Here is a 14,864-nt window from a genome sequence, read left to right on the forward strand (position 1 = left end):
CACATTTTTTTAAAATGAAAGCAAACTCAGAGATAAAAGCTCCATCTCTGAAATGAGGTGAGCTCAAGACAAAGAGGAGATGAAACCCACACTCCCTTTAATGAGCTGATGCACAGTGTTTAGCGTAGTTGTTAGGAATAGTTGGGAAATGACTTCTGAGTAGCACCATAGAGCAGCTCAGAAAAGCATCCAGACTGAAATGTGCCATGCTCAAGCCGGTTACCCTTCTGGAGTCCTGGGGTGAAGTGAGTTAAAGTCGCTCACTCGCGTCGGACGGTTTGCCTCTGTAGCCCACCAGGCTCCTCTGTCCATGGACTTCTCCAGGCCAGAATACTGGAGTGGGTAGCCTATTCCTTCTCCAGTGGCTCTTCCAGACCCAGGAATTGATCTGGGGTCTCCTGCATTGCAAATGGATTCTTTTCCAGCTGAACTACCAGGGAAGCTGGAGTCCCAGAGGAGGAGTTAGAGAAGGAATAGAGAAGGAATACAGACCCCTGTCTTCTGGGTGGGTCACAGCCAAGCTTCCTTGGCCCCCCACCACCACCCAGGGTACTTTGGAATCTTCTGGGCTTTCTTAGGGGAGCAGAACTTCAGGAGCCAATAGATGCAGAGGGTGGTGCTCCCTGCCTCTTGGGAACTCTGTTTTCCACGAAAGTGACCAACTGCCCTTGGAGCTTTAACTTGCCCTTGGGAGTCTGAGTCCACCATGACTTTCAAAAGCCCCTACAACCTGATGGATATCTGGAGTGCAAGCCATCTGTGGGTGAGAAGCAGCTCTTTCTCTTTGGAGATGGTGCGTCTTCTGGGAAGCTCACTTCCAACATCTGCTGGCCTCCCGCTCAAGCATGCCTGGCCTCCTGGAAATTCAAGGACCTGCAGCCCTGCCATCCTGACCACGGGGCCTGGGACATTGTTCTGTTTTCCACGATCAACTGCCGGAGTCAAGGAGGAAGCAAGAGGCAGGAGACTGGGCTGTGCAAACAGCAGTGGGCAGAAATTTCTGGAGGAAGTGAAGAGCCTTACAACAGTGGCTGTGGTGACCTGGACTTTGAACCTGGATTCGGGTGGAACATCTTAAAAACTCAGAATATGGCTATCTTGGCAGTCTCTTGACCTTGAGAGACGTTAATTGGGGTCTAGAGCTGCCAACCATAAAGGGAGGGCGTCCTCCCTTCAGAGCAAAACCCTCTGGTTCTCTCTGATCCCCTAGTCAGCCTGGGCTGCTGACCCAGAGCTCCAGGGCGCCGCCAGCGCACCTGCCGCGCTCACCTGCCCCGCCCTTACCCGCCTGGCACACCAGCACACGCATCTGCCCGCCCTCCTTGCCGCTGGCCTGCCCCCCAGGGCGTGTCGCCCAGTGGTCAGTCCAGCCCTCGAGAAGCTCTCTCGGTCGTCCGGAGCTGCGGCCAAGGGTCAGAAGGGCCCGAGCCGCACCTGGAAAATGCGCCCCGTGGCTGCCGGTGAGTGCAATCCCCCACCGGAAGGAGGCGGGAAGGGGGGCCCCGGCACTGGAGAGTCGCCCGCCCCCTCGCCCTTCCCGGGACCTGCCACGCGGAGCCAGAGGTGGGGGCGGCACGAGGAGGGTCTTCTCTTCCGGGATCAGGGATGCGCGAAGCGAATCCAGCCGCGGCGCGAGTGGGCTGAGGTTTCATCCACCCTCCCGCCTGTCCCCACCGCCCTAGCGGCGTGCAGGGCGGAGCAAAGGGGGGAACCAGTGACTGTGACGCTTTGCCTGGAAAGCAGGCGGTGGCTGAGCGCAGCTGGAGCGGAACCCAGTGAGCCCTTAGGCGGGAGCTGCTCAAGTGCCCCCTCGCTCCTGAGCGGGGAGGGGTCCGCCCGAGCCGGTCAGAGGCCGTTGTGAACTGCACTTGGGGTCCCTCTGGCTGAAGCCAGGGATCCTGAGCCACAGGTCCACCTGACGAACCCAGAGAATTATGAAAAGTGCAGAAACTGAGACTGTTTTAAGTCACCTGTCTGCGGGTGGCTGGGAAGTGGGGGCTCATTATCAAGGAAGGCCCCATTGTCCCTTTTATGACAGTTCTGGTAGCATCTTTTTATAAGACTCCCTACTCCCCACTCCTCACCTCCAAACTACTTGAGCCTGCAGAAGGTTTGGGGAAAAAGTAGGAAAGACACTATTTCATCTCCTAGCACTCGGTTTTCCCAACAGTGGCCTCTGTGCGCCTCGCCCTCCCACCTGCCTGTGAATTCAGGCACTCTGGGGTCCATGTGAACCTCTGGTTCCTGCCACACATTCCCTTTCTAATCGATTTTGCTGTTTCTTCCATAATCTGAGGAATCTAGATTCCTCCCAGAGTATGGCAGCATAGTGGGAAGAAATGAAAAGATCAAAAGCATTCTCCTGGACTCTCCAGAGGTCAGCCCTCCATCCCTGGGTGGCAGGTGATCTCCTTCCTCCCTGAGAGGCTTATGGTTGTATGACCACACTGCAGAGAGTCCCACTCACTGCCTTTCTGCTCCATGCCCAACATGTAGGAAAGCCCAGTTTTAAGATTTTTATTGTATTTGTGTAAAATATCCGTGCTTTCTACAAAACCATTTTCCTACGAACAGTACTGCTTTGGGTAACTTGCATGGCTTGCCGGATAAATGTGAGACGATGCACCTATTTGCTTGGGGGAAAATATATCTCTTGGGGCACTGACTTTTATTACAGCCATTTTGGAAGAATTTTTTTCATTATTTCTACGTTATATACTTGGGCTTTCCAGGTGACGCTAGTGGTAAAGAATCTGCCTGTCAATGCCAGATACAAAAGAGGCGTGGGTTCAATCCCTAGGTCAGGAAGATCCCCAGGAGGAGGAAATGGCACCCCAGTCTAGCATTCTTTGCAGAAGAATTCCATGGACAGAGGAGCCTGGTGGGCTACAGTCCATGGGGCCACAAAAACTAAGACACAACCGAGCATCTGAGCACAATATGTTATTTGGTATATACTTATCGTATGATTTTGCTGCTGACTGGGTGGAAAATAATTGAATATTATTAGATTGCTTTTCCCCCCACCTACTACTTTTTCACACGCAGTCCTTGTGATTCATTTGTGAGTTATGTGGTCCTTTCATGTCAAGCTTTGAGGTCACACCGAGTTTGCATTTATCTGGGTGTGGCTGCCAGAGAGAATACTCACAAAAGGTCAAGGTTATGCCACTTTTGATTTTGTTAGCTAAGGATCTGGCAGTGTGTGGAAGTAGCATTTCCCTAGACACTTCAGTCAAGCCCCAGATTTGCCCCGGGTAGGGCTCTAGGAAGGATCTAGGAAGGACACCCAGACTGAAGGAGAAGGGCAGCCACCTGGAGCAGTCATCCCAATTCCTTAAAAGTAAGGGCGCTGGCGGGTGAACTCTGAAAGGTGGGTTACCTTGCAAACCTGCCAAGATGCTCAGGTGTGACACTTCCCAGCCCTACTGCCAAAAAGCCTCATTGACAGGACTGTGACAGTTGTGGCCACTGGGGCTAGCAGGGCCTGGAGCCTCAAAGCTGCTGAAATCCAAGTCTGGTTCACCCACCCCTCAGCGCCCCCAGCCTCTCAAGGACAAGAAGTGCAGGTGTGGCTGCTCCGGGGTCCAGGGGATGTGGGTCCCCGTGGGGAGGCTGCCAGTGACAAACAGCATCCTAGTCCACTTGATGTGGAAGGAATCCCTCTTGAGAGTGCTCTTGTAGGTTCAGGATTGGATGGGCAGGGGGATCCTGAGACCCTCCTCACCAGTATCCTGCCTTAGTGTGCACTGGCTTTGTCCTCCAGCCTAAGTGGTCAGTGCCAGCCTGAAACACCCGAGAATCTGAGGGAGGGCGGCGAGGGTAGGGCATGCACACATGTGCCCTAACAGAGGGTCTCTAAGGAGGAAGTTCCAACTTCCTACCTGTGCCCAGGATGGCCTTTGCTCTAATGCTCACGGGTGACTGCTGGTGGAAGTGCTCAGGACATGTCTGTGGGCTGATGACAACTTTATTGCCTTTTGAGGAAAGACCAGATCCTGGTCACAGAATCACAGAAGTTCCTGGACTCTGTGTACTTCCTCTGTCTCCTCCTCCACGTCTGAAGGTGCTGGACCTCTCCTGCTGGGGTAGACCTCCACCTCCCCGCCCCCCGCACCGGGGCTGGTCTTGAGCCCCCACCTTTCCCAAGAGGAATCCTCAGCCATGCTCCCCACGTGGCCCCAGGTGCTAGCTCCACCACCTGCTCATGCCTCATCTTACCGTAAACTGGTCCCAGTGCATGCTGTGGGTCTGCCCTCCCTCCCCAGGAGGGATCTGGCTGCAGATCCTGGCTCCTCCCAGCCACTGTGGGAAATCTGGCCTGGGGGTCAGCAGCTGCACCCCTCCCCCGGAGTTCCAAGTTCATGATTCTCCACGTGAGGATGTCTGGGCTTTTATTCTCTCTTCATTATCTTCCCTGTCACTGCCACCGGTTTGTCCTTGTTCACCTGAGAACAAAACCATGCCTCCCTTCGGAGTGGGAAGGCATCAGAGAGGTGGCACCCCATTCCCTTTCAGTCTCCTCCAAACCAAACAGCAACCCTTTGCTCAAAGATCTCACGTGTGACATTGAGAAGATCTGAATAAGCTCCGCTTTGCCAGTTTTCTTCAAGTACGACACTTGTTTGTGAATTGACACACGGGACACAGTGAACTATTGTTTTTGAACCTGAGACTCTGTTGACGCCGAATCCATGTTTCCAGCAGTCGCATCACACGGTTCACTCAGGGCGCATCTAGCAGCCTGTTTGGAACACCCTGTGACCCTCGCACCATCCCAGGTGTGCAGCACAGACCTGGAGGGGAAACATGGTGGGCAGCGCTGATGTGCTGACCTGAGGGTGGCCGTGCAGGCCACATCCAGGAGGCCACAGATCCGCGCGGGGGCCGTTGAAGGAACAGATGGCCAGGGGTCTGGAGGTGGGCACCGTGGGGGCAGAGGGACAAACTCACCCCCAGGGTGCAGATGGAGAGGCCAGCATGGCAGCGGGTCAGCACGGCTGGAGCTCAGAACAGACAGGGGTTTCCGGGACAGCATGCCGGCTTCCCCTGGCCTCTCACTGAGTTTTCTGTGGCTGGTTTTTCCAGCTTGGAGATGTCCCTATGCCAGGGACTGCAATGACCACACTGTCTCAGTCATTTTCCAGCAGGAAGCCTTCTCTGCATTATGCTCTAACCGTCTCAGAAACTGCATGGTTGGAAAAAAGAGGGAATTGATGTTGAAATTATGCACTTGAAAAAAGACTAAATGATCCAGGTGAGGCAGAGGGCCCTGTTTCACCAGGTGACTACCTAAGCTAACCAGACACACCCCTCCGCAAGCACCTGCAACACTGATGGATATAACCTACCCCATGTTAGTACAGGTCGGCGGGGGAGGGGCGGAGGAGAAGGGAATCTCTAGGTACTAGGAAGGAGGAGGGAGCTGAGATCCGGGGCTCAACACGGCCAGACTGACAGAGGTTTGCATTTCATCATGGCCAGAGAAAGAGGATACCCAGGGCTGGGTTCTGGAGAGTTGGAAAGGGGGCTGGGGAATACCCACTGGTCTCTGCTCAGGGCTCTGGGTGGGGAGTCACCAGTCCTCTGACATGGACTTGGTGTCCAGCCATTCAGTTCACCTCTGACACCCACCATCCACAGGAGGCTCCAGAGCCCAGGCATTAAGGGCAGTGCCCTCTGCAAAGCTGCCCTGCCTTCAGATGCCAGCCTCAGGGGCCACCCACACTTCTGAGCAGCCGGCTACAAAACTGGGGGCTCCCACAACTCCTGGGTCGGGGTAGGGGGTGGGGTTCTGTAATTTGCTGGAACGACTCACAGAAACACCGCAAGCACCACTATATTTGTGATTACAGTTTTATCCTTTAGGATACAAATCAGGAGGACCAGCCAAATGCAGGGTTTCCCAGGTAGTACAGTGGTAAAGAATCTTCCTGCAATGCAGGAGACACAGGTTCGATCCCTGGGTTGGGAAGATCCCCTGGAGGACGGCATGGCAACCCACTCCAGTATTCTTGCCTAAAGAATCCCCATGGACAGAGGAGCCTGGCGGGCTCCAGTCAGCGTGGTCGAAAAGAGTTAAGACATGACTGAGCAACTAAGCACAGCACAGTGTGTTTACTGGAGTGGGCATTTTGTCTAACTGGGAGTCGGGAAGCTGGTTAGTAATGATCAGGGGGCTTTTGGCAATGGTTACAAAGGGGCTCAGTCAGCTTCAGAGGTGACCTTGATTCGGGGTTCTGCTTCCACTTCCGTGTGATCTGTGCAAAGCCTCGCACCTGTGGCCTGCAGCAGAACTCACCAACATCCTTCGCCAGGAACCGTGAGTGTCCCTCCAGCCTTGCCTGAGGATAATGACAGTCTGGGACCATTTCCAGTGTCACAGGGGTGACTGCCTGCTTACAGGCACAGGTACCACCCTCAGCACTGGTGACACGGTAAACACACCAGGGTGCCTCCGCCACCCGCTGGGTTTCTGTTTGCTTCCAGGAGCTTCCTAAGTCCCATGGGCTCTGGAGGGAAGGGCCTCGTCTGTCCTTAGGCCGTCAGGGCTGCCTGACGAGCCCTTGATGTGAGCCCGGGAGGAAGCTCTGAGACCCAGCATAGCAGCAGATGGGAACCTCAGCCCGACTGCCTTCACATCCCACTCCTGTCACCCGCTCACCTCACCCAATCCTGTTCCCCTCAGCAGCTGTGCTCAGAAGCTGATGGGCTCCACTGAGTGGCCCCAGGCCCTCGCCAGCCCACCGTCCTGAGGAATTTCCCATGGGGCATTCTGCTAAGACTCAAGGGTGCCATCAGGAAGGCCTGGATGGGGTCAGGAGAGCAGGTGGGGGCACCCACATGCATCTTGTCATCTGTCTGTCCACAGGCACCCTGAAGGCAGTGTTCTTCATCTTCGCCTCCCTGTGTGCCTGGTACTCCGGGTACCTGCTGGCAGAACTCATCCCAGACGTGCACCTGTCCAGCGCCGTCTACAGCATCCAGAGCATTGGCAAGAGGCCCGTCCTCAAAGGTGGGTACCACGGTGGGGTCAAGGCAAGGACTTGCAGCCCTGCTGCAGCGGTGAGACTGGGCTGTGGTCTCTACTGCCATTTATGTTGATGAAAAAGAGGAGGAGGAGGAGGAAGAGGAAGAATCCTCTCCCATAGTTCCCACTCCATTGCCTTGCTCACACCCCATGAGACCCCAAGCACGCCATGATGTTAGGAAAACAAGCTTTATATGTGGGATGCATTAAAAATTCACACTGGAATTGGGGATGAAGTGAAATTACAAAATATCCACTAAAAGTTACATTGGAAAATGTGTGAGACCCTGAAGTCATCATCTGTACCTTTTTCCACAATCTCATTGTAAACAGGTAGCTGATATATTTTTAACAGAAATAAATGATACAAAATTAATTTTCACACATATAAAGAGCCAGGTAATGATTTTAAAATGTTATAAAAATCATTCCTTTTCAAACTTAATTACCTTTTGTGGCCAGAAAAAAAAAAAAAAAGAACTTTTTATGTATTGACTATGACTGAAGTGTTTTTATTTTAAGTAGGATTTTTCGCAGTGAATTTGCTTGTAATCAGATGGATTTTATTGCATGTGGATTATGGATGAGGCCAGTACGCTGGGGGAGACCCTGAATGTTCAGGGAATGGATCTGCTTTCAAAGGGCTGACTTTCTCATTTTCTCCGATTTTACACAAAATGGGAAGTCTGTTCTGGGTGAGGGCTTGCCTCCAGGAGCTGCCTCTAACCTGATCTTTTTATGTGGGCTAGTTCATGTGGTTTCTGATTCCCACCAGGGGAAAGGGGAAGCCCTGTCACCCTCCCTCGTGACAAAGCACGTCGAGTTATTGGGAACCAAAGGTAGTGCTGAAAGCCAGCAGCTGTGTCCTGGATCCTACTGGCTTGGAGCCTCTGCTCTGGGGGAACTCATGACTGCTCAGGAGTCTGATGGACCCAGAGTGTGGAGGTTGTATCTTGTGATTCGTAGTCTGATGCTCACATGTGTTGACTTAAAAAATATTCACAACCTAAAAGTTGAGAGTTATGTTTTATTTGGTGGGAAATTTTAGGACTTTAGGTCCAGGAGACAGCATCTCAAGTAGCTCTGAGAGAGAAACTCTGAGGAGGCAAGGGGAGGAGTCAGTATATATAGAAGTTTTGCAACAAAAGGCAGGTAGTCTGAACATCAAAAGATGATGGTTAATTAAAGAGAACCAAATATCCCAAGTTAAGGAATTTAGCACTTTAGCACCCAAGAATCTAGGTGCACTGAAATCATTTCCTTTTATTTGCATCTCAGCTCTCTGGGGCCAGTATCCTGTTTTGTGTCCTGAGTTCCTCAGAGCTCACCGTAGGAAGTGGCTTCATTCTGACGGCTGAAAGATGGCAGGTGTTCTTTCCTTCCTGAGTTCCCTCAAGGCTCACCGGCTCTCGTAGGAGGGCTGCAATCGCTGATGACTGTGACATCCTTGTTTACTGATATGGCAGGAAATATTCCATTTCTTACGTGGATAAAAGATTAAAAGGGGACAGCATCATCCACAGGGTCAGGCTGGCTTTGCGGCCACACTTAGTCTGGGCTGTTATCCACAGTGTGGCTGGGGGAATGGATGCTCCCCAGGGACAGGTGCCCCCTGTCCAGGTGCCACCTTTAGAGCCCCTCTGTGCCTGGCAGACAGGTGGGTAGAGGATGCTTTCCTGGCCTCAGGACCAGGTTCAAAGACAGAGCACAACTCCTGCAGGCCTCAGGGCCCTGGAATCCTCTGTTACTTTGGGCTCCGCACAGAGTTTGACCTACATTCCTCAGTCCCCAAGGCTACGGGCCACTGTGAGTGACACATCCACTCAGAATCAGCAGCAAAGGAAGATCACGTGGAGGTGTGAGGTCAGTGTCGGGCACTGAGCAAAATGAACCTTGAAACTGGGGCTCTGAGCACTGAAACCCTATGGCCAAGGCCCTGGAGTGAGACCATCTGCATCCACCACCGTGGGCTCCCACCCCTTCATTCCTGGCTTGGCTTTTCCCACTTCATTACCTATTCTCTTAAAATGGCCCATTTCTTGACATAGCTGTGGAGGCCCTTGATCATGGCTTTGGAATTCCACGAAGTTGACCCTTCCCTTTGTAAATCCAGCTCTCCCTGGGTTCACACCATCTGTCAGTAGATTGGGTGTAGCCTCCCTACCATATCCGTGTGATTTTGCATGCATGGGCAAGTCCCGCTGACTTGGCTTATTTTCTAGAGCCAGTCTCCTCTGCTCAGGAACCTGGGCAGTGGTTGGAATCTGCCTGGATGGCAGGTTTTCATCCTCTGGCCTCCCTGCCTCCCCCTGCTGCAGCCAGCGCAGCAGGTAGGGATCAAAAGTGGTCAACACACAGTTTGGAAAAAGGAAACTAGAGACAGAATTAAAGTTTTAAAGATGGGACCAGGGGACTCATGACCTCTAGGATCAAGGGCCCTGCTGGCCAATTCCACATCACTTTTTTTGAGCTCTTAGTATGCATAAGTATCTGGTTTTTAGGTAACATAAGGTTCCCATGCCCCTAGTCAAGTCCCAGAGTTAGTGCTCTTCTCTGTGTTTTTATGTTACCTCCTAGTACCAAGGGCATCACACAGCCAAGGTCAGCAATCTTCACAGGAACATCGGAAGAACCATCAGTGTTTCCGCAAGCGGCGTTCTGAACTTGCACTGACCCGGAGTTCCAAGGTCCACACCATGTTCCTCCTTAGCTCAGCAAGGCATGACGAGCCCAACTAATCAGCCCGATGTACGTTTTCTTTAGATTATACTTAATTGCTCTATCTCACTTTTATTCTTTTCCTATGGTGTTCTTCTCATGACTTAGCCAGAGTAACAGGTAGCTGACTATTAACCCCTGCATTTCCCCCTTTTTGTTTTTGTAGCAGAACATATGTCAATCTCACGACTTCTTTCTTCATTAGTTCTTGGAGGACTTTCATGTGCCTCTGAAGACTAAACAGAAGATTACAGTGAAACAACAAAGCACGTGTAATGTTTTAATGAGACCACCTCTGATACCTTTGATCCACTCAAGAGGACTCAATGATTTAAGGCCCTTTGCTATTCCTTGAAGTATATCTGTTCCTGGTAGTAGTCTAAGAGAAGCATGCTGCATGCCAATGATTTTTGCTTGTTTAATATCTAGAGTAACGTTGTCAGCCATATAGCCCTGCAAGTGTTGTCTAATATTTTCCCAGGTATGTTCAGATTGCTTATATTCCTGGGGGGGGTCACACAGAAAGTAGTAATGTTCCAGTCACACTTTAATGCATTTGTAATTTAAGATTTTGCACTTCTTCCCCTAAGAGTAGCACTGCAGGATATAGGTTCCTTTCTACATCCACCAACCTGTTGTTAATCTCCTCATCTGTATGAGTTTGGGCTCCCCAAGCGGAACTGGCATTTTTATGCCACTCCTGCACAAAAGTGGTGGTTTGTACCATCTGATGGAGAGCTACTCCTGCCACTGCCACTGTGGTAGTGATGGCAATAATGACCATTATGGCAGCAATAAGGAGCCCAATGAAACGCTTGGATCTTTTCAAAATGGTATTTAGTACTGTGAGCAAAGTATGCATGTCAGGGGAGAGTTCCTAAGGCCTGCTTTGAGTTACTGGCAGCCAGACTCCTAAATATCTGCGCAACATCACATAGGAATGGTTACAGTTGAATCAAGCAAGTATATAGTTTGGAATCCTGGCAGGTTAGGTCCCTTTCTGTCTTGTTAATAGTTATAGTGCCAGTAATAATCACATATGGATCCCAGACACAAGTTTGAGTATAAAACGTCCAGTTTGTTGATGTATTGAATGACAGAGTATAAATTGTGGAATGAGAATAATTTCCATCCCAAATTCGATATCTCTTCAGGCTTATGGCCAACTTCCATATTTATGTCTGAGCCCTCCCTGATTCGAGCTGTGGCTGTGGTGAAGTCATGCCACTGCCAGGCCAGATAATGGGGTATTCTCAGTGTGTAGTAATAGTAGTGTGATTGCACTCACATACATGCCAATGCAACTTCTTTTAAGGATTGCAGGGTGAGTTACGGTGTAAGCAATTAGAGACTGTATACCCCTCAGGGGACCAGTCCCAGACAATTCCATAGGAACCATTAAGTCAGATCACCCCCTCAGTCCCGCGACAGGTATCCCATTGTATTTGGTCTTGTCGGTTGGCCCATGTGGGTCTGTTCTCACATGGGTCTATCTGATGTGGTAGATTATTTTGATTAGTTTCTCGATATCCAAAGCTCAATCCAGAAAGCAAATACTGTTGAGCCTTAGTGTGATTTCTGTTCAAAGAATTTACGGAAAGCCACGCCCGCATTGATAGATTAAGACAGGCCTGGTCAGCACCCAGGCAAACAAGCCAAGGGTCAAAACCCAAAGTACTCTTGTAGGGAGTCCCCTTTTCCTTTTTATGAAAGGCAAACGCTTCTCTTCTGGACCAGGGATCCAGGAGGATTCATTAACATAAATAGGGATAGATCCTTCACCCCAATTAACAGGCCTTAGCAATGGGGGAATTAGGTACATAGGCTCAATAGGTATAATTCTTTGCTTCTGCCAAAGTCAGGAGTATACTCACTGCAATGGTTATCAGGGCAAACATAGCCATGATCAGGTTGCCTGGAGTCACTGATTGTTTCTGCTTGGTTTTGCTCTACGAGCTGGAATCCACACAGGTTCTAGACCTTCTCCTGGGGAGATACAAGCAAACGCTCTTCCCCATGTAATTAATGTAATTAATTACAATGTAATTACAATGTAATTAATTCGCATGTAATTAACTTCCCCAGTAACAGCATTTGTTAGTGGATCTGCCACCAAATCACAGGCTTAGTTTTATTTGTGGATGTAGCCTGAAAATGTCACTCAGCTGCAGTTTCCGTAGTTTGTGCTGAAATATTCAAAAATTGAGAGTAAATAAAGCTTTCTTCAATATTATTTATTGTCCTATGGCATCTCCCCCTTTTTTTGTTTTTGTATCATATGTTTAAGTGATTGATTAGCCCTCTCCACTATGGCCTGTCCTTGTGGATTATAGGGCATTCCAGTAGAATGTTTTATAGACCAAATTTTAAGAAATTGTTGGAATGCTCTACTGGTATAAGCAGGGCCGTTATTAGTTTTTAGAGGTTTTGGTAGTTTTATAACAGCAAAACAAGCATATAAATGTTTTTGTACACATTTTGTGGGCTCACCAGATTGAGTAGTGGTCCATATAAATTGAGAGAATGTATCAATAGTCACATGTATGTAACAGAGATTACCAAAGGAAGATATATGAATTATATCCATTATAACTATGGGTTTCATATGGAACTATATACCATTATTATATCAGTGGCTTAGTCACACATTTGATAATGTAAGGGACAACACTTTTTGAAACAGGCAATATAGAAAGCAATATAGTTAGCAGTAATAGTAAAATCATAAGTAAGAACTTAAGTCAAGAACTTTCATTAGGTATAGCTCAGTAACATCTCCAGGTCATCTGACTTAGTTTGTTAAATGACTATGGCCTGTTGTTAATTTGCTGGTTGTAGATCCTGGAGCATCTGATCTTCATTCAAAGACTGGTTACTGATATAATCTTTAGAAACAAACTTAGAGTGTCCTTTTAAATAACTTAATTAAACCTCTTAGCAGTGTAACATAACCACGAGGAACTAGCCTTCCAGGCTCATCTGTCCATGAATTCTCCAGTCAAGAGTACTAGAGTGGGTTGCCATTTCCTTCTCCAGGGGATCTTCCCAACCCAGGGATTGAACCCAGGTCTCCTGTATTGCAGGCAGACCTCTATCATCTGAGCCACCAGGGAAGCCCCCTTAGTAAATACAGATCTTATTAACAAAACTAGAACTGAAGATTCAGTGAAACAGATGTTATAGGCCTGACATCAGTTGGGTGGAGATTTCTTTTAGAAATCCTCAGTATACTCTGAGATTTTTGTAAATGTCTGGAAACTGTCCTTTTTACCTTGATGAGGCTGTTCACAACCCAAATGTTTCCAGTTTCTGGAGGGACAAGGTAAAGAGAAAAGAGAAAATGTTTTAATTTTACCCACAGGTGTAAATGACTAAATTGTTTTAAACCATCAGTGACTTGAGGAGAAGAGCTTTTTTATATCTGAAAACAAAAATGAGAAGCCAGTAATATGTCAGACAAAAAGTCATGAAAACTTTAGTCATATTTAGCAGTCTGTTCAATCTCATGTAACCAATCCCTTTGTTCTGTGGTCCTTGCCTGACGACCAAGGACATCAGTAAAAATGATAGTCTGCAAGAAGTTTGTGAAGTTTTTTGCCAATGTCTGTATGACCTGTCCAGCAAAGTGGATGACCCAATCACTGGAGATTGTAGAAAACACATTTTAACCTTTTTTTTTTTCTATTGTGAGATATCAACCCTGAAGCCAGGAAAGGCTTTAGCTTATGAAATAAAAGTGAGGTTTGAAAGGGACCCAGGAAAAGCCAAGTGGCTGTCTTGGACTTCCCATAGCCCTGACTGTTTGGTTTATGCTGCTACTGCTGCTAAGTCGCTTCAGTCGTGTCCGACTCTGTGTGACCCCATAGACGGCAGCCCACCAGGTTCCGCCGTCCCCGAGATTCTCCAGGCAAGAACACTGGAGTGGGTTGCCATTTCCTTCTCCAATGCATGAAAGTGAACAGTGAAAGTGAAGTCGCTCAGTCGTGTCCGACTCTTCGAGACCCCATGGACTGCAGCCTACCAAGCTCCTCTGTCCATGGGATTTTCCAGGCAAGAGTACTGGAGTGGGGTGCCATTGGTTTATAACCATTGTTTATCCTTTTTAAATTTCCTGATGAGGGGTTAATTTTGTAGAAGCAGAATGATCTTTGTCCATGTGTGCCATAGTCTCCATAGATCACTGTGAAATAACATTCATTCATTTTATCAAAGTAACAAAAGATTTTATAAGCAATTATGTACTTTGGCCACCTCATGCGAAGAGTTGATTCATTGGAAAAGACTCTGATGCTGGGAGGGATTGGGGGCAGGAGGAGAAGGGGACAACAGAGGATGAGATGGCTGGATGGCATCACCGACTCGAAGGATGTGAGTTTGAGTGAACTCCAGGAGTTGGTGATGGACAGGGAGGCCTGGCGTGCTGCTATTCATGGGGTTGCAAAGAGTCAGACACGACAGAGTGACTGAACTGAACTGATGAATCACTTAAAGACAAAGAAATTTGTATAATCTGTTATCAAAAGCCATATTCCAAACTTTGTTTGGAAGAGAAAACCAAATTCCAGCTTGGTACCAGCTTATATTCACTGTAAAATAATAGCTTTTTTACTTAGTCAAAGTAACAATAAGACTTCAAAGGCAGTTTAATGTCTTAAGAAAATATACCATGCACAAAACTCTTCTTTCATTTGCTACAAACCTTTTTCACACTTTTTTGTATTCATCACTTCATTTATCTATTTAGCAAATAACCACTGGTAAGTTTAGGCTCACTTCTTTTTTAATAGACTGTAATTTTATTTTTCATACCTTTTTTTATTAAAAACATAAATCTCATTTTCCTTAAACCATGAACTGTCTTTTATATTAGCATTTTGTAGATTGGTGAACATAAATACTAGTTTTAATTTTTTCTTAACAGAGAACATCTCGGATGGCAATCTCTTTAGTTTCTCTGTTAGTGTTCAGTAATTAATGTTTCAAAATCTTAATTTGTTTGGAAATGACCTAGCTATTTAATAAATTTTTATCATTTAGTTTAGCACAACCCTAGAAATTTAAGTTACCACAGTCCTCATATTATTTTAGATAGACATTTCTATAATATAATTATTTT

The 14,864-nt window shown here is 48.1% G+C and overlaps 1 protein-coding gene across 1 annotated transcript in view; it reads left to right on the forward strand.

Annotated features, from left to right (window-relative positions):
* Positions 1 to 1,320: 1,320 nt before the first annotated feature.
* FAM3B (FAM3 metabolism regulating signaling molecule B) overlaps positions 1,321 to 14,864 on the forward strand; it is a 66,077-nt gene continuing 52,533 nt past the window's right edge. The window contains exons 1-2 of the mRNA XM_019962909.2: positions 1,321 to 1,460; positions 6,872 to 7,015. Of these exons, the coding sequence (XP_019818468.2) occupies positions 1,442 to 1,460; positions 6,872 to 7,015 (163 nt within the window). The 5' untranslated portion in view covers positions 1,321 to 1,441. The remainder of the gene's footprint in view (positions 1,461 to 6,871; positions 7,016 to 14,864) is intronic.

The sequence above is a fragment of the Bos indicus genome, chromosome 1 (assembly GCF_029378745.1).
Source record: "Bos indicus isolate NIAB-ARS_2022 breed Sahiwal x Tharparkar chromosome 1, NIAB-ARS_B.indTharparkar_mat_pri_1.0, whole genome shotgun sequence".
Lineage (NCBI taxonomy): Eukaryota > Metazoa > Chordata > Mammalia > Artiodactyla > Bovidae > Bos > Bos indicus.